This window comes from Bufo gargarizans, chromosome 2 (assembly GCF_014858855.1).
Source record: "Bufo gargarizans isolate SCDJY-AF-19 chromosome 2, ASM1485885v1, whole genome shotgun sequence".
Classification (NCBI taxonomy): Eukaryota; Metazoa; Chordata; class Amphibia; order Anura; family Bufonidae; genus Bufo; species Bufo gargarizans.
Window position 1 is genome coordinate 103,596,045 of NC_058081.1, and position 26,913 is coordinate 103,622,957.

The window sequence follows — 26,913 nt, forward strand, 5'->3', positions numbered from 1 at the left end:
TAGTGGGTCCACACCCGCCGTGTAACAATAAGTAGATAAATATATTTCAACATAATATTATCTAGGTCTCAATAATTAGAACAAGTACATCTCTAATCACATGGAATACCGCTTTAAATGCTTTGTCTCACTTCATGTTGTTTGCTGAAGTGAGACAACCCCTTTAAGTTAACCCCGTTCAGTTATGTCAGACTTTGTTTTTTATTTTTTATTTAAATCCTAATGATGAAAAGATTCCACCAAGAGAGTTTTGGACAATCTTCTAACAGTTTGTGAAAAAGTCCCTTGTGAACGAAGGTTATTTAATCTATTTGGACTATTAATAAAATGTTGTACTGATTCCAGAAATGTGAAAATAAATATTTGCAAACAAGTTTATTCTTATTTTAGATATCATTTATTAATTAACATCTTGATGACCATACATGAAAGGTCCTTAAAGGAGTTGTGCAGTACACAATATTGATGACCTATCCTTCTGGGGACCCCCACCCCTTCCACGAATTGGGGGGGGGGGGGTTTCTGGGAGTTGGATCAGCTGTTTGGAGAGGTAGCAGCGCATGTGCAGGGGTCCACCAGGGGATTCACCTGTTCCCCCTGTGGTCCAGTCCAAGCCTGCATGCAACAACCGCAGTTGGGGACAGGTCGAGGTCAGAGCAGGCAGAGTACATGCAATCCGATTAACAGGCTGAGGTCAAGGCAAGCAGCTTACAGTCAGAAAACTGAGCAGGTGGAGGTCAGGTACATGGAACAGGCAAACAAACACAGCACACCTTAACATGACATGAAACTAGCAAACTAGAACCTATTGCTCAGGCACTTTCCCACAGAGTGGAGGCAGTAAGGGTACTTTCACACTAGCCGTTTTTCTTTTCCGGTATTGAGTTCCGTCCTAGGGGCACAATACCGGAAAAAACTGATGAGTTTTATACTAATGCATTCTGAATGGAGAGAAATCCGTTCAGGATGCATCAGTTCAGTCCCTCTTAAGCTTTTTGGCCGGAGAAAATAGCGCAGCATGCCAGATCCGGTACTAAATGTTCCGGAAAACCAGATTTCCCAATCTGCACATGCGCAGACCTTTAAAAATGAGAAAGAAAAAAATACTGGATCAGTTTTTCCGGATGACAACCGGAAAGACGGATCCGGTATTGCAATGCATTTGTCAAACGGATCCTTATCCGGATCCGTCTCGCAAATGCATCTGTTTGCGTCCGGATTTTCAGATCCGGCAGGCAGTTCCGGCGACGGAACTGCCTGCCGGAATCCTCTGCCGCAAGTGTGAAAGTACACTTAGGGGACTGAGTGGGATGGGGCATATACAGGTAGGCACTGGGCAGAATTAGAGGCATGGCTTATGGTAAAAAAAAAAAAAAAAAAAAAAGGTGCCGTGGCGCGCTATGCATGTCGCTGCTGTTGTCCCACTTTCTTTCCAAAAGTGGGGACATATGGTTACTTAATTAGAAGGGGAGTGTGTCCTTTTTATCGACCAAGTAATCCGGAGCCGCAAGAGCGTAAGTCACAGGTAATGTGTTAGCAATTCAGGTATAAACATTAACTATACCCTGGTACTGGGCACTTAAGCAGCAGCAAAACCAGAGAATATAGCCATCTCCATTTTGCCTTGGTTTGCTGCCCAAATATTTGAATTGCTAAGTTCAGAAAGAAGGGCTTTTATGAGCAGTCCATAGTGCTCCAAGCATTGTCACAGAGCCCACACAATCCATTATGTATCCTCAGGTCACCTTCTGCCTACTCCATTATGGCCCACTGATTAGGACTCTCAGCAGTATTGTATGTCTGGATTTTTTCCATGAAGCTACAGTCTTTGGATTAATTTAAAGTGGAAATACCACATGATTATACACTGCAGTATTAGGCTATTACACTGTATGCAGTTCCTGAATATAGAAGAATTGTTAGGGAATTACACTGTATATAAATCCTGAATATAGAAGAATCAGCAGAGGAAGGGAACCGTGGGAATCTATATCCCCCCGCCTTGTTCATCTCACTAACAATCACTAGTCTATAGTCTCTAGTTTAGCTCCTAAGGGCATAAGATATAACCACAAAAGGAATTTCTGAGACAACCATGTTTCCTGGCACTAACATGGTACAGTATATGTCTCCTCTCACATTGGCAGTGATTAAGCTTACTAACAGGTAATTGCTCATGACACAATTCCCAAATAACTTCTCCAGACCTTATGTTAGTGTCCATTCACATGAACATAAGTCATCCATGCCCGTGCCGTATACCGCCATTTGTGGTCCACAATGCACAGGCATCGGCGACGTGAATCCCATGTTGAGGCGTGGACCCATTCACTTCAATGGCTCTGCTTTCCGCAATATACGGCAAAAAATAGGACATGTCCTATCTTTTGCAGTGCGGACTCACGGAAGCGCTATGTTGCGGAACCGCCATTTGCATTCTGCAATACGGGCACCGACGGCCTACGGTCGGGTGAATAGACCCTTATGGCAAATTCACATCTGCGTTGAGCTTACTGTTCTTCTGATCCATCATAAGAATAAAATTATTTTTTTAATTGATTCGTTATTTTGAGAATCAGTTGTACGCAGTTTGCATCAGCTTTTGTCAGTTCGGTCAGACATCAGTTTTTTTTGATGGGAGAAAAAGTCCTGTACTCAGTACTTTTTCTTCCGTCAAAAATAAGGCTGAGTTCACACTTCAGTTATTTGGTCAGTTATTTCGATCAGTTAGGGCTCCTGCACACAAACGTATTTTCTTTCCGTATCCGTTCCGGTTTTTTTGCAGACCATATGCAATACCATTCCTTTCAATGGGTCTGTATGTCCGTTCAGCAAAAACATAATAGAACATGTTCTATTATTGTCTACATTACGGACAAGGATAGGACTGTTCTATTAGGATCCAGCTGTTCCGTTCCGCAAAATACGGAATGCACACAGACGTCATCTGTATTTTTTGCGTATCCATTTTTGCGGACCGCAAAATATATACATTCGTTGTGTATGAGCCCTTATTGTGAGCCAAAACTAGGTACATGTCCCAAACACTAAACAGGTGCAGATCTTACCGTTATACTTTATTTTGGTTCACAGTAATTGACAGAACTGACAAAAACTGAGCACAAAAAAAAAAAAAAAAAGAGCTTTAACTACAAATCTGACTTGAAGTTGTGGAGCCTAAATATGAAAGAACAATGCAGGGTCGCTTCCTAGTATAGTATGGTAAATGCTCAAATATCAGTAAGTTTTAGATCATATATATGTGCACTAAAGATGAGTGAATCGATTCCTAAGAATAGATTTGTCTCATCAATCAGAGGTCTGCACCTGTGACGGGGTGTCCACGAAGCTGAGAATGCCCCCCTGCTGCTTTATTGACAGGGCCGGGCAATCTTGTACCAATCTCAGAGCAGCGACAAAGGCGCAATATTGTCAGGAGCGGGCCAAGCTCTTTGGCCCTGTCAATCAAGCAGCAGGGGAGCATGCTCAGCTTTGGGGACACCCTGTTGCAGGTGATAGAACTCTGCTTGATGAGACAATTGATTCTTATGAATCGATTCACTAAGCTCTAATAAGCACCAACCTCTATGGTAAGCTTCATGTATAGTTCTGGGTAAAAAACGGATCATCGCTACTCAACATCAGCCCCTGCTTAATGGGAGACGAGAATATAAACAGCCAGAAGAAATACCTGGTAACTGGGCGCTGACAGCTTATATGGATTTCCAATTTCTAGAATCTCGTCTGGCTGTATGGCTTGATCATAAATAATTTATTGTACATATAAAATCATACATTAAAGTTACACCTTTTGACAACGCTCAGATGTCTTTGAGTGTTTATGCCATTATTGAAAATCGGACATCATATAGAACCTGCAAATAAAATATAAATAGGGGCACTCACCGGAATATAGCCCAGCCTGCTACACCACCTAGCTATTATACTGTAATAACTAATTAATGACCAGCTCTGTATAAAAAACACTAATCGATTTATTTTATAATGCACCATATATTAAAACACAAATATCCCAATGTCTCTAATAGAGAACCATAATAAGATACCATAAAAAAAAATAACATAAAGACATAAAAAATAATTGTACATATAATCACTATCATGGAATAATATATAGTCCCGGTCCCTCTGTCTGTTCCAGTGCAGAGCTCACGCATTATTTTATATTGATTTGAGCAAATCAATTCATATGAATCAAATAAAATGAAAAAAAAAATCAGCAGTGAGAAGCTGGTCCCGCTGCTCAAGAGACTCCCCTACCCCAATCCCTTGATTGACAAGCCCCGACATTTTGCCCGGCCCTGTCAATCTTGCACCTGTGCCAAGTGGCAGCACAAGCACAGAGGTTCTGCTTCTGCTATTTGAGCAGCCCAAATGCCAAATATGCATGCCCCCTACACCTCCAGGTACTCAGTCGGCATCTGCGCTGCATAGGTAGCAGCAGCAGCAAATGCTATGTGCTTGCTCAGTTTCTCGGAGCAAGATTGATAGGGCAAGGCAAAATGTCTGGCTCTGTCAATCCAGGGGGGATTCTCTTGAGCAGTGGGGCCAGACCCTCGCTGTTCAGGGAGGCTGATTTTTTAACTACCGGTAATTTAAATTATACAAATTAATTCGTTCATCACTAGAAATGGCTACATGTTGTGAAAAAGTGTCAGTGCGTTCTTGTTACCATGTGGCTGTTTCACACTGTATTCCTACTGTACAACCAAGACCTGAACCAGCGCTTCATTTTTATTGCATTGATGGTTGATTATGGTTGGTATTTTCTCTTGGATCTGTTTTAATGATTGTGACATCAATGTGACCCTTAGCACTAGATTAAAGGGGTTGTGCGGGTTCAGAGCTGAACCACCAGGTCATATCCCCGTTTTCACCCAGGCAGGCCCTCTGATATGAACTGCTCCAATGCTATCTCTTGCCCTAGGCTGCATCGCGCAGGGCAAGGGCTGTTTGTTTATATTTTTTTACACCGCTTAGCAGTGTTGCCAGTGACATCACCGGCACTGATGGTCAGGCTTTAGCACTGCCCTATGCATTTTACAGGCTAGTGCAGCGCTAAAGCCTGCCCATTACTGCTGGTGATGTCACCGGGCTCACTGCTAGGCGGAAGCCTCCGCCTAGCTTACCCATGGATCTCCAGAAAAAAAACTTTGAATCGCGCATGGCAAGGGAGAGCATCTATCATGAAATGCTCCGATGCTCATATCAGAGGGTGAAGATGGGGATATGTCTGGGTTCAGCTCTGAACCCGGACAGCCCCTTTAACCCCTTAAGGACCAGGCTCATTTTCACCTTCAGGACCAGGCCATTTTTTGCAAACCTGACCAGTGTCACTTTAAGTGCTCATAACTTTAAAACGCTTCGACTTACCCAGGCCGTTCTGAGATTGTTTTTTTGTCACATATTGTACTTCATGACACTGCTAAAATTGGGTCAAAAAAGTTAATTTTGTTGCATAAAAAAAATACATTTTTTACCAAAAATTTTGAAAAATTAGCAAATTTCAAAGTTTCAGTTTCTCTACTTCTGTAATACATAGTAATACCCCCAAAAATTGTGATGACTTTACATTCCCCATATGTCTACTTCATGTTTGTAGCATTTTGGGAATGATATTTTATTTTTTGGGGATGTTACAAGGCTTAGAAGTTTAGAAGCAAATTTTGAAATTTTTGAGAAATCTTCAAAATCCCACTTTTTATGGACCAGTTCAGGTTTGCAGTCATATTGTGAGGCTTAGATAATAGAAACCTCCCAACCCCATTCTAGAAACTACACCCCTCAAGGTATTCAAAACTGTTTTTTCAAACTTTATTAACCCTTTAGGTCTTCCACAAGAGTTGATGGCAGATGGAGAAACAATTTTGAAATTTCTATTTTTTGGAAAATTTTCCAATATAATCAATTTTTTCCAGGAGTAAAACAAGGGTTAACTGCCAAACAACACTCAAAATGGGTTGCCCTGATTCTGTAGTTTCCAGAAACACCCCATATGTGGTCGTAAACTACTGTTTGGCCGAACGGTAGCACATAGAAGGAGGGGAATACCATATGGGTTTTGGAAGGCAGATTTTGCAGGACTGGTTTTGTTTATACCATGTCCCATTTGAAGCCCCCTGTTGCACCCCTAGAATAGAAATTTCAAAAAAGTGACTCCATCTAAGAAAGTACACCCCTCAAGGTATTCAAAACTGGGTTTACAAACTTTGTTAACCCTTTAGGTGTTCCACAAGAGTTAATGGCAGATGGAGAAACAATTTTGAAATCTCTATTTTTTGGAAAATTTTCCAATATAATCAATTTTTTCCAGGAGTAAAACAAGGGTTAACTGCCAAACAATACTCAAAATGGGTTGCCCTGATTCTGTAGTTTGCAAAAACACCCCATATGTGGTCGTAAACTACTGTTTGGCCGAACGGTAGCACATAGAAGGAGGGGAACACCATATGGGTTTTGGAAGGCAGATTTTGCAGGACTGGTTTTGTTAATACCATGTCCCATTTGAAGCCCCCTGTTGCACCCCTAGAATAGAAATTTCAAAAAAGTGACTCCATCTAAGAAAGTACACCCCTCAAGGTATTCAAAACTGGGTTTACAAACTTTGTTAACCCTTTAGGTGTTCCACAAGAGTTAATGGCAGATGGAGAAACAATTTAGAAATTTCAATTTTTTGGAAAATTTTCCAATATAATCAATTTTTTCCAGGAGTAAAACAAGGGTTAACTGCCAAACAACACTCAAAATGGGTTGCCCTGATTCTGTAGTTTGCAAAAACACCCCATATGTGGTCGTAAACTACTGTTTGGCCGAACGGTAGCACATAGAAGGAGGGGAACACCATATGGGTTTTGGAAGGCAGATTTTGCAGGACTGGTTTTGTTTATACCATGTCCCATTTGAAGCCCCCTGTTGCACCCCTAGAATAGAAATTTCAAAAAAGTGACTCCATCTAAGAAAGTACACCCCTCAAGGTATTCGAAACTGGGTTTACAAACTTTGTTAACCCTTTAGCTGTTCCACAAGAGTTAATGGCAGATGGAGAAACAATTTAGAAATTTCTATTTTTTGGAAAATTTTCCAATATAATCAGTTTTTTCCAGGAGTAAAACAAGGGTTAACTGCCAAACAAAACTCAAAATGGGTTGCCCTGATTCTGTAGTTTGCAAAAACACCCCAAATGTGGTCGTAAACTACTGTTTGGCTAAACGGCAGGACATAGAAGAAGGGGAACGCCATACGGTTTTTGGAAGGCAGATTTTGCTGGACTGGTTTATTTACACCATGTACCCTTTCAAGCCCCCTGATGCACCCCTAGAGTAGAAACTCCATAAAAGTGACCCCATCTAGGAAACTACGGGATAAGGTGGTTGTTGTTTTGGGACTATTTTAGGGGTAAATATGATTTTTGGTTGCTCTATATTACTCTTTTTTGAGGCAATGTAACACAAAAATGTAATTCTAAAATTGTTTCTACATTCGCTATTTAGTTTTGTGGAACACCTAAAGGGTTAACATAGTTTGTAAAGTAATTTTTGAATACCTTGAGGGGTGTAGTTTCTTAGATGGGGTCACTTTTTTGGAGTTTCTAGTCTAGGCTACATCAGGGGGGGCTTCTAATGGGACATGGTGTAAAAAAAAAAAACTGTCCATCAAAATCTGCCTTCCAGAAACCGTATGGAGTTCCCTTCGTTCTATGCCCTGCCGTGCGGCTATATAGCCATTTACGACCACATATGGGGTGTTTCTGCAAACTACAGAATTGGGGCAATAAATGTTTAGTTTTGTTTGGCTGTTAACCCTTGCTTTATTACCGGCAAAATGGATTTAAATTTAAATTTTGCCCAAAAATAGGTGTTTTGGCACCGTTTTTATTTTATATTTTTAACACCGTTCATCCGAGGCGTTTGGTAAAATGTTATTTTTATAGCGACGACTTTTACGCACGCGACGATGCCCAATATGTATGGCTCTCAGACTTTGGAGACACTAAGCAGGCATCCTAAAACTGCGGCCCTCCAGATGTTGTAAAACTACAATTCCCACCATGCCCTGATGATGGCTGTAGGTTGTCTGGGCATGCTGGGAGTTATAGTTTTACAACATCTGGAGGGCCGCAGTTTGAGGATGCCTGCACTAAAACTAATATTTTTTGGGGAAAGAAAAATTGTTTTCGTGTCTCCAAAGTCTGAGAGCCATAGTGTTTTATGTTCTCTAGTGAACTGTTGGGGATTATAAAAATTTAGTACTCCATGGAAGTGTGATACTCCCTGAAGCAATCGATAATGCAGAGGCCCGGATGATCGGGGCACGTGTCACATTGAGTTGTGGTGTCCTTCCGTATCCCCCTCTTGTGACACACTCTGCACTTTTTTTGGGTTCGTCCCTTCTTTCCAGTATGGGGGACCACACCTGGAAAGTGTTGGCCAGGGACGATCCGGGCGCCTCCAGTTCCCGAGGTACTCCGGCCTGCTCTTTCCCGGTCCGAAAAGATCAGGTCTTTGAGGACTGCCTCATAGAATTGGAGGAATGTCCCTGTGCTGCCAGCGCTTCGGGATAGTACAAAAGAGTTGTACATGGCAACCTGCACCATGTAGACCGCAACTTTTTTGTACCATGCCCGGGTTTTGCGCATGGCGTTATATGGTGTGAGGACTTGATCAGAGAGATCAACTCCTCCCATATACCGATTGTAGTCGACGATACAATCGGGCTTGAGGACCGTTGCCGCGGTACCTCGCACAGGGACTGGGGTGGTGCTGTTACCGTGGATTGTGGACAGCATAAGGACATCCCTCTTGTCCTTATACCTGACCAGCAACAGGTTTCCACTGGTAAGTGCACGGGTCTCACCCCTGGGGATAGGTACCTGGAGGGGGTAGGCAGGGAGGCCGCGTTGATTTTTCCGCACGGTCCCACAAGCGAACGTGGATCTGGCGGCAAGGGACCTGAACAAGGGAATGCTGGTATAAAAGTTGTCCACGTACAAGTGGTAACCCTTATCCAGCAGTGGGTACATAAGGTCCCACACGAGTTTCCCGGTAACACCCAGAGTGGGGGGACATTCTGGTGGTTGAATCCGGGAATCTCGCCCCTCGTACACACGAAATTTGTAAGTGTACCCTGAGGTACTCTCACAAATTTTGTATAGCTTCACGCCATACCTCGCCCGCTTTGTGGGAATGTATTGGCGGAAACTGAGTCTCCCCTTGAACGCAACGAGAGACTCATCAACCGCGACCTCCCTTCCAGGTACGTAGGCCTGCTGAAATGTGGCCCCAAAGTGATCGATGACCGGCCGTATCTTGTACAGCCGGTCATAGGCAGGATCACCTCGGGGTGGACATGCTGCATTATCGGAATAATGCAGACATTTCCGGATGGCCTCAAACCGGTGACGTGTCATGACCATACTGTACAGTGGGGTCTGGTACAGGACGTCCCCACTCCAGTATTGCCTGACACTGGGTTTTTGGACTAGACCCATATGCAGCACGAGGCCCCAAAATGTCCTCATCTCGGCTGCACTGACCGGCGTCCAGCCACCGGGTCTAGCCAAAACTGAGCCTGGGTTTTGAGCGACGAACTGTTGGGCGTACAGATTCGTCTGCTCCACCATCAAATTCACCAGTGGGTTACTGAAAAAAAAACTAAAAAAGTCTATTTCAGTAAACCCCACTGTGGGAATCTGGATTCCAGGATTGCCAGCGAAATCCGGAATCTCAGGCTCAAAGTCCACTGGGGGACACCAGCTAAGTTCATCGGCAGGGGGCTCCGGTGAACTTATTTGGTGGGCCGGGAAACCAGTACGAACCCCAGGGCGGCTCGTACTAGGGTGGGCCACAGGATCCCTAGCATGTGTGGCCCCTGGCTCCGCCTGGCGGCGTCTCCGCTGCCTTGGTGGCTCATCGTCATCCGATGATGATGAGGAGGATGCGGATGACAAAAGGAACGTGGGGTCATCCTCATCCTCACTGGGGCTCTCAGAGTCGGAGGCAATCTGGGCATATGCCTCCTCGGCCGAGAACACCCGGCGGGCCATGGGTGTGTGTGTGTGCGTGTGTATGTGCGTGCGTGTAAACCTTTATTCTATGTGCGTGTGTGTGGGGGCACGGGTGTTCACGTACTAAAAAGTCCAGGAAAAAAAATGGGCAAGTGTTAGGAAAAAAAAAAAAAAAAAGTTCAAACTTGCTGATCAGCGGTTCAACGCTGATCAGCGGTCGGTGGGGTGGTGGGGCGGGCGATGCGCTAACAGTGGACGGACGCTAAAAAGTGCCGGCCAGTCAGCGCACGCAGAAAAAAAAAAAAAAAGTGGTGGTGGGGGAAGGGTCTGGTGGTGGGGGGAGGGGGTTGGTGGGGAGGGGGGGGGGGCTGGTGGTGGTGGGGGGGCTGGTGGTGGGGGGGATGCGGGGGGGGCAAGTGGCAGGGGGGGTCTGGGGTCTGAAAGTTGAAAAAAAAAAAGTTTGGAATAAATGTGCTTTTTTTTTTTTTTTTTTTTTCTAACTTTTCCCTTCTATCCCTGCCTAAAGGTGCCTCTCCCTCACTGACCCTAACCTACCTGGGTGGCGATGGGTGCAGGAGGGTGATGGATGCCGATTTAGGGGGACACAGGAGCTGGTGCTGGACGATGCTGCACGGTCAGGGTGCTGGACAGGAAGAGGAGGGGAGAGAGGAGCGCAGGAAGTTTGAATCTCGCGCCTCTCTCCCCTGCACCAATCAGCACCCTGGACAGCGGCGTTCAGCACCAGGGCCAGCTCCGCCTCTGCAAATCCTCGGACTGCGATTGGTGGTGTAAAATTACGCCACCGATCGCAGTCTTTTTCCGGTTCATCGGGTCACAGGACACCCGAATGGACCGGAAACGCAGAAAACCGCAGGTCTGAATTGACCTGCGGTTTTCTGCGATCGCCGATACGGGGGGGTCCAATGACCCCCCCCTGCGTTGTTACGGGATGCCGGCTGAATGATTTCAGCCGAAATCCCGTTTCGATTAACCCCCGCGGCGCCGGAATTCAGATTTTAAGTCAGGACGTACCGGTACGTCCTCGGTCCTTAAGGACTCGGGAAATAGGGCGTACCGGTACGTCCTCGGTCCTTAAGGGGTTAAGAATGGTATTGGGCCTTTAAAGGCATTGTGCATTATGCCTGACGAAGTGATGTTGAAAGGCATTGCCTTTACATATGATTTTACATGCACAATAAATTATTTCTGATCAAGCCGTCTGTCCACACAAGAGTCTAGAAACTGGAGATCCATTTAAACCATCAGTGTACCCGGTGACCTAGTATTTCTTCTGGCTATTTGTAATGCAAAATTTGTAACAGTGCTCCCCAATTTATCATATGCCATTTATACGAGTAAGACCGGTGTCTTCCTATATGGCAGAGTGGCCACCTCAGGGCCCAGGTGTGATTGCTACCTTTGCATAGTCATGCCCAGAATCTGGGGACATACAAAAGATAGGGTGACTGCAAGTTCAGACTACACAAGGTTTATTTTTTGTAGTCTGTTCCCATGGAAACATATAGGACTGCATAGAAGCTGTAGACACAAAAAGAAGGAGATTTGCCATTACTTCTTAGATGCTTTGGAACAATAAATCAAATGGTTTCAATAGTGTACCTTCTCTTTAAAAGGTAATAAGCTACAATATGGCAGTGTACATCTACCGCGTATGTAGTGACACGGTTCAATGTGTTATTATTTCACACAAATCTACATGGCAGTTGTCGGATCTCCGTTTTTTTATGGCCGCTATATAAAGCTATCTTGTTCACAGTTCTGTGCCAAGTCTTATTAAGCCAGCATTTCAGCTATTTATATAGGTGCTCTGGAGATTTATCATGCCGAACTGCTGAAAAGTATTTGTAGTTATCAGATGTGGAGAATATACAGCTCACGCTCGCTACACGTGATCTACTTACATGCCAGTCTAGCACCAGTATTCCTGCACATTTTGAGTCTGGTTAAACTAAGTGCAGAGTGTTTGTTTCCATTTTTGTGATAGCGGCATAATTATCTCTCATGTGACAAGCATACTTCATTTAAAACGTCATCTGAGTGACTCCTTGAACCCATCTGATGGCACTTTCTGCTCCCAGATGGGGCGATAGGGTACCTTTAAAAGGATTGTGTGGTTTGAGCAAACCAGTCTGAGTTTATAGACTCTCCTGAGACCAGTTGATCACAGGATATCCTCTTGTTGGGAACGACAGTGAAGAGATGTTATAGTGAGCACTGCAGGATGCCATTGTTTCCAATGGAAGGCTGTGAACCTCTAAACCAGGGCTGGCCAACCTGCGGCTCTCCAGCTGTTGTAAAACTACAATTCCCACCATGCCCTGCTGTAGGCTGATAGCTGTAGGCAGTCTTTGCATGCTGGGAGTTGTAGTTTTGCAACAGCTGGAGAGCCGCAGGTTGGCCACCCCTGCTCTAAACCCTTGGGGTTCTTTCACACCACGTTTTTAGTTCCACTTAAATTGACTAGGTTTTTACTCAAAGAACTGATCGGTTTAACTGATACATAGGCTTCATAGAAGAAAGGTGATGTCAAAAGTGCATCCGTTTTGTCTATTTTGTGTTCTTGTCAGTTTTTTAAAACTGGTGTGGTACTTTCAATTGCAATCTGGAAAAAAAAGTCAATCAAAAGTAATAGGACGATCATTTAAAGGGATTCTGTCACCAGATTTAACCCTATTAAGCTAACTGACATTAGTTATGTGCTAATGTCAGCTAAACCTAACTCGCCTATTCCTACTTTTATCTATGCCCCCGTTTATCTATGCCAGAAATCTAACTTTTATAATATGATAATTAGCCTCTAGGAGCAGAGGGGGGGGGGGGGGGGGGGGGGTTGTTCCTGCTCCTAGAGGCTCCGTTCTCCCACCTCCCACCTTTGTCGCCTCCCTCCAAGTCCTGATTGACAGGGTCAGGCAGCGCTCACATCTGTCTGCCAGCCCTGCGCTCTGGTGAAATCTCGTGCCGGTCAGCATTCGGCGCAGGCGCGGTGAGGAAGCTGGTAGCCTGCTAGAGTCTTTCCCTCACCGCGCCTGCGCTGAATGCTGAAGGGCACGAGATTTCACCAGAGCACAGGGCTGGCAGACGGATGTGAGCGCTGCCTGACCCTGTCAATCAGGACTCGGAGGGAGGCGACAAAGGTGGGAGAACGGAGCCTCTAGAAGCAGGAACAAACCCCCCTCTGCTCCTAGAGGCTAATTAGCATATTATAAAAGTTAGATTTCTGGCGTAACGGGGGCATAGATAAAAGTAGGAATAGGCGAGTTAGGTTTAGCTGACATTAGCAGATCACTAATGTCAGCTAGCTTAATAGGGTTAAATCTGGTGACAGAAACCCTTTAAACTGTGAAAATAATATTGTGTACAATCAGTTTAAAAAAAATAAAACAATTAAGAAATATGACTGCATCAGTTTTTGGAACGGATTAGGCTTCTCTAAAAAACTGATTTAGTACCTAAAACAAAAAAAAGTGGTGTGATAAAGCCCAAAAAAGCTGATGGTGGAGAGAAGAACACGGGACCAAATAGTGCGATCAACCAGTGACAGGAATCCAAAAGGGGACCAAGGAAGGGAGCGGACACAGGCACAACACTGGTGTAGAAGGAGGACGTCCTGAGGTGGACGTCCTGAGAACGCCGGTGACAATGGTGTCTAACAAAAATAAAAAAAGGCAAGAGATTGCCTGCTGATTGGTAGAAGTGAATTAAAAGTAAGTTCATTAGGACAAAATACAAGGCCAGATATTAAATACAGGTAATTATATATATATATATATATTTATCCATGAAAAATCAACGCAGCACTCTTTTTGTAACGTTGCCTATTTTGTGTCACATGTGTGAATAAAGACACTGCGTTCTTTTTTACAAAAAGAGTGCTACGTTGATTTTTCATGGATATACATGCCTGATGTCAAGGGTGAGACGCGTGCACCTGATTAACTACAAAAGCGAGTGCTGACGGAATTTATATACTATATATATATATATATATATATATATATATATAGATGCCAAAAGGGAGAATGCCCTTTGACTCCATAACCATAAGCATAATTTATTTTAAAAAAAAAACATTAAAAGAAATTCACATCTAATAATAATAATATGGAGCTAGCCAGTATTCACAAAAATTGTACAATAAAAAATATAATTACATATATATAGTAAGGGGTGGGAGCAAAAAGCAAGATATGAGACACCCTGCTTGGACAAATAGCAGATAGAAGCAACAAACACTTGAGCACTTGAGGAGGTGCACAGAAAGGCCAAGTATCAGAATTGTAAAATGACAAGCAGAACTTTGAATCAAAACATGCAGCCTCATAACACCATAAAATGTAAAGCTGGAAGCATATTTATAGACAAGCTCATCTTACTGCTTCCGTCTTCTGGTATTATGAGGATGCATGTTTTAATTTGAGGTTCTGTTTGTCATTTTACAATTATACCGGATACTAGGACTGGGTTTCCTTGGGCCCACCAGAGAAAATTATTATTAGGGCCATGGTCTATATCATCAATAAAGTCTAATAGGTTTTAAATCAAAGATACTGCAAGACCCTAATGGTAAGCAATTGGATCCGAATGGAATTTATTCTCCAGGGCCTTCATAGACTTCATAGTCTTCACCGCCTATATATAAGTATACCTACACCCATTTTATATAGGGGCTGATGAAGATCAAAACACATTGTCTTTTTTACCCCTATTAATCGTTTTGTTTTGCACTGGTAGAGGGAGACTCTGGCTCAGAAGACCCCCCCTCTTCCCTCATTGACATACGATAATAATTCCTCAAAGAAAACCTTCCCTTATTAATATATAACCTTTAATATATTTATCTAAAAAAAACTAAAGAATACCCCTAGATACACAAAGCGTCTAATATTCAGACATAGATATTAACCATCAGATTATCTCTGCCAGACATTTTAACTGTGGTGGGACAAAGTGTGTTGTCCTTCTTACTCACAATGTGAAGTCTCAAGCCTCGTAGAGAAGAGGATCAGCGGTGTAGGTTTTACTGGACAAGATAACCTCACTGTCCCTATTAGATCCCTCACCTATCCCTGCAGAGCACCCGCCCCGAAAGAAGCGACCCCACCTCTCTGATATCTATTGATGCCCTATGTGAAAAATTAGGTATGTCCCAGAGTAAAAAATTATCTGAGTTAGAAAAAAACTGAAAAATCCTGAGTGTTGCAAAAAATCTCCTCCAAAGAATTGTCATTTGAACCAAGGTGACGCATCCCTTGAACAAAGGTGATGTGTCACCTTTGTTCAAATGACAATTCTTTGGAGGAGATTTTTTGCAACACTCAGGATTTTTCAGTTTTTTCTAACTAGGATTATTTGCCACACGTTTTTACTATTTTTTCTCTGGGACATATACCTCAATTTTCAGATAGGGCATCAATAGATATCAGAAAGGGCTTAGCAACTGAAAGGTGGGGTCGCCCCTTTCGGGGCGGGTGCTCTGCCTGTAGGCAGGGATAGGTGAGGGATCTATTAGGGACAGTGAGGTTATCTTGTCCAGTAAAACCTACACCGCTGATCCTCTTCTCTACGAGGCTTGAGACTTCAAATCGTGAGTAAGAAGGACAACACACTTTGTCCCACCACAGTTAAAATATCTGGCAGAGGTAATCTTATGGTTAATATCTATATGTCTGAATATTAGAAGCTTTGTGTATATGATAAATATAATAAAGGTTATATTTTAATAAGGGAAGGTTTTCTATGTTAAGTTATATTATATTACCCTTTGCTACATTTGCTTGTTTAAGCATAGTTTTGTACATACTATAATTCCCTAATGAAATGGTATGGCGTTAAGCCCTTAGGCCCCAGTAAAAGGTTAATATGTTTATAATGACTTTACTCTGTGTGGGGTCTATACATTATGAAACTGAAGCATTCATAACAACTATTATATCACTGAATTATAACGAGCACCATCACAATTCTTCTTTATATGTCTGGTCTTCTACATGGCAGTGGGGCCCCCACAGGTACCTGGGCCCTGATACAACCACTGCACACCCTACAGCTCTGCCAGACAACTTCTTTATATGATGGCGATTCCCAGTTTTATCAGCTTTTAACTTGGGACGAATCTTTTTTCTTTCAATGGTATTTTACCCAGATATTCTTGTGATACATCCAGGCTGATGTCATGACACAGATAGATCCACAGGTCACGTTGTCTGGGAATCATTGGTCTACTCTATGGCTAAATTAGAAGTGACTGTGATGCCAGAGATTGTTGCAACAGGAATATGTCTTGTCGCACTTTGGCTGGGAAACATTGGCAGAACGGTATTGCCAATTCAGACGCCAGCTGGCCAGCTCTGCTTCTGTTACAATACTGATGATTTTTGTTAGGAAATATTGTGATATTTTGCAACTATTAAAATCCCTCAGTCTCAGTGTTTTAATACTTTTTGTTGCTGTAATTTCAACTCTTAGTCTCTAATGCTACCTTTTATTATTTCCCCCCCAAAAAATCAAGTTTTTCTAGCCATTTTGATGATTTCCTACCTTTATTACTAATACCTTACGCAGAAAACAATTGCAGTCACTAAACAATGTTACACTAACGATACTAATGGCAGAGCAATGTTTGAGTTTGTCTTATAATATCTGACCTAAAATGAAGAATTCAACTTGAAAGGGGTTGTCTAGTTAGGAAGATCCATTTTCAAATACTCCCTTAAGGTATTCTTAATTATTTGAGGTGGTTCCTCAATGTCCCGCACCATGGAGGACCATATTTACCAGGAATGTCTTCAAACCTACTCAGAACCCCCTACTTATGGGGGTCCGTTCACGCCTCAGGATAGGCCATCAATATCAGGCGGGGGTCTGACTCCTGACACCCCTGAATATAAGCTGTTTGAAGAGGCCGAGACGCTCGTGAGAGTGCTGCCTCCTTTTCCATGTTTACCGCACACCGTCTAGATTGTAGTTGCGGTGCAGTGCAATTACAACTTCCTCTCCAATTCAAGTGAATGGCAGTTATGTTGCAGTATGCCTGCGCCGGAAACTACACAGACGAGAGGGCCTTCCATCGACTGTATAATTTCTGTTGCCACCAGCTGCCAGAAACAGCTAATCGATGGGGGTGCCAGGTGTCGGACCCCTCACCGATCTGATAGGATCTAAGGAAAGGTAATCAATATCTACAGTAAGTCCCAAAAACCCTCAAAGGATTGCTCCTTCTCCTTCTACCATACACTTCATCACATGCCTTTCTCATAATGTGCACTCATTACTGACATCAATAGCAGCTTTATGCATTTGTTTTGAACCTGCTCAGGAATATACTTGTTAGTCGGGGAAAAGAAAGCATACCAAACCTGATTGTTAGATATGGAGCTTAAGAGAAACTTACTGGCATTGTTTTGCTGGCAGTCCTGTGGGTTACATTTCTGGAGGTTTTCAGGCCATGGCTCGTGGTCGCACAGATTATTATCTTCTTCAGCAGCCTCCGTTCTTTTGTTCACGCATTTCACCTGACGACGCTGGATACCCCCTCCGCAGGAAGCTGTGCACTGTATGCAGCCAAAGCGTGAAGACAGCCCAAACAGCAAAAGAAAGAGTAAAAGAACTGTGATGGGGAACATAAACGCCCCCAAATGCAATTTATCTTGGAAGAAGCTGGTTAGTACAGCAGCCTTTTGCTAAAAGATTAATATGGATAAGTAAGACATCAGCAGTCCAATGCTTTGTTGACCTTCCCATCCAAAAAGAAAGGGCTAAAAAAGTTTGTGCCACTTACCTGCCCCCAGGGCCCTACAGCCCATGTAGTACAAGGATGATCATTACAAGAACGGGTGCTGTTGGGCTTCAGACTTTCATCACATCGACCAGTCTGGGGACACGTGACCAGCCTTTGCTGCATGCCCCCACCGCACTCCTCTGAACACTGAATGGACAGATAAATATAAATGTTTAGTGTCACACAGTGATCTGTGGTGAGATGTACTGTATGTCTATCCTTATCCTTACCCCAAGTACTTACCTCCCTCCAAGACGAAACATACCACTCCATACACTTCTTCTCATTACAAACCACCTGGATCCGTGGCTTGTAGACAGTACTCTGACAATGGAAAGGTCTCAGCTTTCTCTTGTCCCGCATGTCTAAACATTGGACATCTCTTACCCGGACTCCAGTCCCACAACTACTTGAGCACTGTAGAAATAAATGTGATTTTCTGAATGAAGGATTTTTCGAAAAAATATGTAAAGCAAAAAAATAAAACTACATAAAAGGTCAATCATGAATTTGTACCAAACACACCACAAAATAATGTTAATAAAAGAAACATAGTCCGGCCACTTTACAAATCATGGAGTACTGTGTACAGTTCTGGGCTCCTGTGAACAAGGCAGACATAGCAGAGCTAGAGATCGTTCAGGGGAGGGCAACTAAAACTGGAATAGGGCAACTACAGTACCCTGAAAGATTATCAAAATTATGGTTATTCACTTTATAAAAAAGATGACTGAGGGGAGATCTAATAACTATGTATAAATATATCAGGGGTCAGTACAGGGGTAAAAATGCATCTCCAGTAATACAGTAAATTGAGAATATGGGAGAGGGAGGTGGCTGCAGATTCTCTTTTTGTACTCTGAGACTACATGCTGTGAGAGAGGAGGGGGAGCTGAAATGTGGAGACATATGATTGCTCAGAGGGCCAGGCACACCATTTGTCTGGTGCATCCATGAAATTGCACAATATTAGTGCAAATCATTCACTTCTTGGTGAAAATGCCTTAGTTGATAGTTGTGTTGGTTACCTTGCTCCAGTTCCCAACTGTCCAGGATGCACAAGGCCGTAGATAGCAGCGTCGAGCAGGAGCTGGCTTAGTATTTATATCACATGTGCCCTTGTCATCTTCTTTGCATAGAACTGTACGCCACATTGCACCAAGCCCACAGGACGTGGAGCACTACAAACCACAGACACAGTAGAGATTGTAATGAAACATTTCCATGCACTTAGAATTACATTTTTGCATTAAAGGGGTTATCCCATGACTAGTGTAAAAAATAAAAATCAGACATCAAAATAAAAATCTGACATCATATAGTACACGGCAATCTAATTCTAACAAAGCTAGAACCAGCCCTGTACCTAACATGGGGCCAGAGATCTCCACATTCATTGCTCTGCTAGATTTATATCAAGCTGACAGCTCAGGGGGAGTGTCTTTTCTGCTGCTGCTCAGGGGGCGTGTCTGTGCTCTCCCTATCACAGCTCAGGAGGTGTGTCCATGCTCTCCCTATCACAGCTCAGGAGGCAGTTGAAGGATGAAACTGAGCATGTGTGGCCATCTCAGTGAGCAGGTCAAAGAAATAAAATAAAAAAACAGCAGGTGGCGCTATACAGATACATTTTATTGAATAACTCAGTGGCTAAGCTAAATTTTTAATTACATGAAATTACAAAAGTATTCAGATCCAGGTGCTGGTTTGAAAACTGTAGAATATTTTTCATTGGACAACCCCTTTAAATCCATTAGACTAAAACTTTCTTACAACTTATAATGTAGCTTCATCTTTACACAACATTATCAGTTTTTCTCCACTTCAAAATCTGAAAACATTGTCAACCCAATTTTGCAAACAAGACTGCTGACATTTCCGGGACATGAAATGGTTTGCTCCAACCTCAAGTGACTACTGTCTGGGATTAACATTTTTAATGACTTGGCCAAATTGTATGTTTATTCCAGGATAATTATGTTTATTCCAAGGAAAAGCCTACTGTACATATGTGGAATAGTGCAGGTCTGTACTGGCTCCAGCCTTCTGATTCCAAAGGAGACCACTGAAAGAACTCCTGTTTGTTTTCTTTTCAGGTGGCCATATACATTATATGACCATCGACCGAACCCACCAGGTGTCACAACTCTCCTCCGACATCCTGAAGAGTTATGTTGAATTATAACATGCTCTGTCCATTTGCTCTCAAGGGACATAAGCCACCTTAATCTTCTTACATTGGCTCTCCAATGTCTCACCAGCAGGGTATATGTGTGTGTAGATTGTAAAGACTGATGTGTTTTAGAATATGCTCCTTATAGTAAAGTATCTGTAGGATTTATATTTTAGGATGTGGGATAATACATCTTTGATATATTAATTTTTATGTTGTAAATACCTTAGTGTATGTATTTATATTTATCTGTGAGAGCTTTACCAGGGAATGTATGAAGGGGGAGGGGGGGATTTTTCACTACTTTTGTTATAAATATATGTAACATAAAATGTTAATAAAATCTATTTGGTTAAAAAAGCATTACCTCACTCCAGTTTCCGACTTCCCAGTGACTTCTCAGTAGTTTGTCACCTCCATGTGATGAAGACTGATTGTACTGAGGTGTGAGAGATGTTCCTGTTGCTTCCTCCTTGAGATGAGGATAAGTGTTTCCTTCAGTATAATGGTTCGGAACGTGTGCCGTGACAGATGTCAGAATGTCTATTAGGGCTGGGGTTGTCATGTTGGGTGAAGATTCGGTAACTTCTAGACCATTAGATATTGTGTAGTCATACCTTTCATCCAAAGTAGAATTTATAGTGAGTACAGGATCAGCTGAAGTTGACATTTGAGAAGTCCATGAAACATTTGAAGAATCTGAATCCAGTGGAGTAGTAGTTAGTGCAACATTATAATTTTGGAAACTGTGTTTCTCTTGATCATATGGAAGAGCTGTTTGGGTTAATTTAACATCCTCTAATATTTGGTCTGTAAATGTATTAAATAGTTCTGGTGTGACCGGATTTTGTGACATTTTGTAAACTGGATCTGGTAAAGAAGTAGATGAGTAGTGTGCTTGCCTTCGTGTAGTATCTAAAATTACAAAATGAGAAGCGGTACCAGGCGATGAGAATGAAGTAACTGTTTCTGGTGCACCTGTAGGCTCTTGTGTATTAAGATGAGGTAGAGTTGAATGTGTAATACTTTCTGGAAAGCTTTTGATCACGGACTGTGTTGAAGCTGAGGTTTCATCTGGAAAGTCATCTGGTACCAAAAGATCTTGATGTTTTGAACCATGGCCGGTATGTCTCTCCTGATCACTGGACACAGTTGTGTATTGTTCCATTAAGAAAGATTTTTTTGTAGCTGTAGTTGTTCCATCAGATACATTTACATCGGTTTGGACGTCTGTTGATATATCAGGGTTTACTGACGTCTTCCAGTTCTCACTCGATCTTGTAGTGAAATGACTATTTGGGTTCTCTGTGGACCGGATATTTTCAGCACCCTGTTCTTCATTTCCTGTTCCCAGATGAGTGACACGTGTTGGAAGGTATTCTGGCTCTAATTCTTCCTCTTCCTCATTAAAATTGTCATCTACTGGGTCATAACTCAAATCCTCATGAAAATTTATAAAGTTATAATCATAATAGAAGTCATCAACAACTGCCCTCCCAACCTTTTCCTGACTGCCATCTCCAACATTAGAAAAGTCTCCTTCAAAAATGGAGTTGTCCTCTAAGGAATGTTGGTTGCCATTAGAAGATCTTGGGAGGCCTGGAAAAATTTCATTGAAAACCTCTTTGCTGGACCCTCCACTTCCAGTCCAGTCAAAACCATGTATACATAATGGCATCACACATACTCGTTTGCTTATGGGCCACTCTGAGGGATTACAGGCACCACCTTCAAGGTTGTTATCACAATATACATCTCGATACTGGAACCCATCACCACATGAGACAGAGCACTAGGTGACATAAAAACAGAATAAATACATCATAAATACCTTTTATAAGTCAAGCTTACTTTCTAATTGACTGATAAAGAAGGAAATCCATGTATTATACTGGATCCCTCCATTGTACTGGTCTTGAAACATAGTTTTTATGTCCTGACACCTCACCTGGCTCCAGTTTCCATGATGCCAGACAGCAGGGCAAGGTTCACGGTGGTTGCAGGTAATCCTGGATTCAGGTTTGGGAAGGTGCTGACAGTCTGCCGGTAGCAATGCACGCTGTTCATCCAGTCCCACACGTTGAATACATAAGACAGTTCTCTTCTGGACACCACCAGTGCCACAAGTTATAGAGCACTGCTGCCACTCTCCCACCCACCATCTGGGAAATAACATGTGGTTTGCATTTTAGCTTTTTTATTTTATTTATTTTTTATGAAATGAGAAGACCAGTGTAATTGATTACTAGTAACTACAGAATGGATCACAAACTATTAGTAAAGGATAAGTCACCTTGGAGGACAAGGCTCCTCATTGCAGTTCCTCTGTCTGTCATCTGGTCTTGTCAATGAATCACAATATCGTTCCTCCACAAGACCGGCAACTTTTTCCACACAGTGCACAAGCTGCCTCTGCACCCCTGACATAAAAATATAAATGACACTTACACATATATCTCTACAGGGCAAACAGCATGCTGCAAGTAAGGGTAACGCTCAAGTTCTTGACGGGCTCATGCACATGGCCCTTTTTATGAATTCATATAAGCTCCAAGTTTTGTGGGGCCCTTCTGTGCCTTCACATGTCTCTGATTTCATACAGAGGCATTGCTGTAATAAGGCACTATATGGCAGCACATAGAGTGTATAGGGCTCTGCAGTATGGAGCCAAGAGAACTCTGCGTGGTGCCATGCACAGCTCCCTGAGGGGCACAAAGGTAACAGAAAGAAACACACCTTAGGACATATCAAGAAAGATACTGATAAATAGTAAAAAGTTGCCCATAAGTCTGTTCATGTGTCAACAGTACACTAGAAATACAAAACTATTCAATTGGTTGCTACAGGTTCTAGGGTTTATCTCATGATTAATGTGAAAAATTAAAATCAGACATTATATAGTGCATGACAATCTCTTTCTAGCAAAGCTAGAAACATCCCTGTAACCAAAGATGTCCCCTGTCATTGCTCCAATTGCTCTGCTAGGTTTATTTCAAGCTGGCAGCTCAGAGGGCATGCCCTTTTCTGCTGTGATTTTCTACCTATCACAGCTCAGGGGATGTGTCCTTTCCGAAGCAGTCGCTCCCCGTAAGGGTATGGCCACCCAGTCATATTTCTTGATGCAGTTTTGGAACCCAAAACGAGGAATGGATTAAAAAAGAGAAAAAGTCGTATCTGATATTTATACTTTCTCTCGCTTTATGATGCACTCCTGATTTTGGCTTCCAAAACTGCATGCAGAAACCTGACTGTGGGGCTGTACCATAACTGTCGCAGCCTCTAACAGTAGATATGGCTGGTGGCAGTTGAAGGATGGAACTGAGCATATGCGTCCACCTCAGCGAGGTGGACAGAGAGATGACGAAAACAACACCCAGCAGTTGGTGCTACACTGATACATTGTATAGAATAACTCGGTGGCTATACTAAATGCTGTTTTTAAAAATATAGAAATTTCTTGTGATGCAACCCCTGTTACTTCATGCATTTCTACTGTTATATCCTCTTACCAGTGCCACATGTGGCAGAGCATTCGGACCATGAGCCGTATCTCCATGAAAAATCTGGTGGCTGAATCTCATTGCTGCTGTCTAGATCCCTCCTGATGGTATACTGGTACCGCACCCCAGGATTCTTCTCCTGGAAGAGGAGCTAAAACCACAATATAACAATCAAGTTAATCTGTGAATGGTGGGAATATATGATGGGTGTTCCTGTATATTGTACTTTGTGTGTTTTATATCGATAGTTTTAACATACATGGTCAACATTTCCCTGTCATCAGCTGGGGGAAGGCTGACTGTAGTTTCTTAGATGGGGTGACCTCCATGCTGTCTTGAAAGAAGTTTATCCCCATGATCATTACTCCCATACCTCTAGTGCTGAGAACCTCAAGGTACCTTACATACATACATATGAATGAAGCGACTTTTATAAGATCACCACACATGTGGATATTTAGTCAAGCTTAGCAGATCTTATTTCATAAAAAGGTTGTTAGGAAGAAATCCTAAATTATTAAAAGGTCATCCATTAAACTGGCTTTTTGAATACAAATATATAATAAAATATGGACATAAATGTTGCTGACCATATTACCTGTATCCACACAGGTTCATATGTTGGTCCAGGTGCAGTCAGGTTTTCCAGATTCCCAGTGCGAGTATAGGTGAAGGTTGTCCCTGCAGCTTTATAATTTCCATTCCACTGAATTGTCCATCTGCCATTTAGGAAGTATCTCTCTGGATCTTCACTACGCAATGCCAAGAAGTTTCCAGCCTCTGCTACCTCCTCAATCTGGATTTCACGAGCACCCGGTGGGATCAGACCAATGTCAACATAGCCTGTAAAAAAAACTGATGCTTTAAAAGAACAGAACATGTGTCATGATTCCAGGAGTTGATTAAGCAATTCTTATTGGCGATATTTAAGCACTTCATTGATTGTGAAGTTCATATCTGCATTGGAGGCTGTCACAAAGGCTGGACAAAATAGGGCCACAAATGTCAAATTTCGGACACTATGTCAGAAAGCCAAAGGGCCCCAATGAAATTATGATCAATGGAGTTCATCAGGCACCACTGTTGCCTGTCATGTCATGGATCCATTGTTTTTACTTGCATTTCCTTTTTATGTTTTTATGATGAAATAGAAGGACAAAATGCTAAATGGTGATGTGAACGATGCCTAAATCATCCAACGCTGCCTTAAGATAAATGCACCACAGACAGTGTCTAAGAAGTTGTCACACCTTGGATATTTCATTAGGTGCTTTCGATAATAATCAGTAATAGCATAAAAGTGAAAATAAATCTTTGTCAAGTGAAGACCTAATTAAGACCTTGGTTGGTCCAGGAGAAAGTGAAAACCCTAATAAGTCATGAGGTAATCTACCGTCCGTGTGGTTCAGTAGACTACTACACAGCATCACTCCCACAAGTTGTAGTTCTCTTACAGACCACAGATATTCCACCAGGATTTCCATGTATTTTGGAGATTTCATTCTAACCTCTACACAAGGCTCAGAAGCTTTGAAGGGTCTGCAACAAGAAATAATCCTGTTATGTTGAAACCATCTTTCTTTAAAGTTGAGGCTTGTGTGATACTGGTGGTACCCACTTGAATCAACCCATATGGGAGAGCCGGGAGGATGGGAATGGTAGTTGTGGCACTGATTGGAGTGGTAGTGGTTTACAATGGCTGTCCTAACTCCCACACTCAATGGGGCCGTGAAATGAATAGAGATAAAAACTCTTTCTTCCCCCAGGCCACATCCTGGACTTTATGGGGCTCCTGCATGGTGTTAAGTGGGGTGTCCTTGATTTTAGATAGATTGGTGCAAGGCAGGACTCCCTCATGGGTGCAGGTAATGCAATGGTGACATCAATGCAGGTGTTGGGTACAAGGCGATATGGAGACATTCTCTACAAATACACACACAATCTTTCCAAGGCAGTATATGAAAAAGGAGGCTGTATAGTAGCTATCTCCGAGTCTCTCTCTCTCTATTAAATACAGGCAACTTCCCAAATTGTCTAAAGTCCAATTCACTTTTATTAAAGGGGTTTTCTGAGATTTTTTTTTTAACTGATGAATTATTCTCTTGATAGGTCCTGAGTATCTGATTCATGGGAGTCTGACACCTGGACCCCCAGAGAACAGCTGCCTTCTTGCAGCTTTGCCAAGACCAGTGACAACACATTCATAGTTACATGGCCTAGGCACTGCTCAGCCCCATTGAAATACCCCTTTAAAGGTGATTAAAATGTAGGTAAGTACATGCAATAGCTTTTCCCATGATCGCAAAAGTATGATAAGAAAGCTTTCCAAAAAGTACAAACACATAGAAAACACATCACCACAAAAACTTCATCACAGTTTCTGCTCTCCTCAGGAGAAACTCACCAAGTCCATCACTACCGTCAAATGTTTTGTGCACAGTGTGACACGAAGAAGAGTCCCCATGGCAAACACCACAACGATCCTCCACTGCATTAGAGTCAATCTCATAGTCACAGCCAATGTTCTGTATTCGAAGATACGCAACAAGAACATATCTTAGTGGCAGCTTGCCTGACAAAACTTGTAAATGAGGCAGATTTAGAGGTCTTCAGACATTTGGTATACCAGGTTACCTCCATCTCATTATCAAGCTGGTTCAAGCCATATATATCAATGACATATTTGCAGCAGAAATATTGATTTATCATTAAGAAATGCTACATGAATTCACCAATTCTTCCATAAAATATGAGGTGACCTCATAACAATGAAGGCAGTTATATCATCCGACTATATAAGTAACAATAAGAAGGGAGAAGGTAGGAAGATAGGAATGATATACAATGTCCTACATAAGCCATACCTTACAAATGCCATTAATGCACATATCTCGGCTTGTGTTCCCCTCAAAACATGGTGTTCCATCAAATACTGCGTCTCGCAGCTTCTCAGCAAAGTACCCAGTGTCTGACTGGCAGTGAAGTTCACATGGATTAACTGTTTAGAAAAAGAGATATCAGAGAAATAACAATTGTCCCTGTGGGTCCTGGCAAATCTGATAAGATCTGGGGCCCTTGGTTGGCTAGCTCTGCCACTAACTCTGAGCCACTGACCTCTTAGATTTTCTTTGGACAAATCTTCTTCCCCCTTTTTTTCCTTTCTTATTTTTCTCCTCCACTTCTTCTTTTGGTGGTCGTGCTGCCCTTCCCCCTTCCCAGTATATGTTTTTCCTTTCTTTTCCCTATTTTTATTTCTACTATAGATCTCCTTCTACTATTAAGGCCCGTTTCTACAAGTTCTCCATTTTCCTTAATATAAGTGTGTAAGGCTAGTTTCACACCGGCATTAAGATCTTCTGGCAGAGAAACAGCATATCCGTCATAGCTGGAAAGGGCCGGAGCACCGCCAGGCCACTGACTA

At 42.5% G+C, this 26,913-nt stretch overlaps 1 protein-coding gene across 3 annotated transcripts in view; it reads right to left on the reverse strand.

Annotated features, from left to right (window-relative positions):
• Positions 1-26,913, reverse strand: part of LOC122927472 (A disintegrin and metalloproteinase with thrombospondin motifs 7-like) — a 97,861-nt gene that overhangs the window by 7,851 nt on the left and 63,097 nt on the right. For 2 of the 3 annotated variants that reach the window (XM_044279344.1, XM_044279346.1), the window contains 11 exons: positions 26,357-26,490; positions 25,897-26,017; positions 24,091-24,335; positions 23,502-23,643; positions 22,286-22,412; positions 21,941-22,154; positions 20,360-21,784; positions 18,851-19,003; positions 18,066-18,239; positions 17,823-17,969; positions 17,436-17,595 (listed from right to left, as the gene is read on the reverse strand). In XM_044279344.1, the coding sequence (XP_044135279.1) occupies positions 17,436-17,595; positions 17,823-17,969; positions 18,066-18,239; positions 18,851-19,003; positions 20,360-21,784; positions 21,941-22,154; positions 22,286-22,412; positions 23,502-23,643; positions 24,091-24,335; positions 25,897-26,017; positions 26,357-26,490 (3,042 nt within the window). The remainder of the gene's footprint in view (positions 1-17,435; positions 17,596-17,822; positions 17,970-18,065; positions 18,240-18,850; positions 19,004-20,359; positions 21,785-21,940; positions 22,155-22,285; positions 22,413-23,501; positions 23,644-24,090; positions 24,336-25,896; positions 26,018-26,356; positions 26,491-26,913) is intronic. The other variant, XM_044279345.1, reaches the window with a different exon arrangement.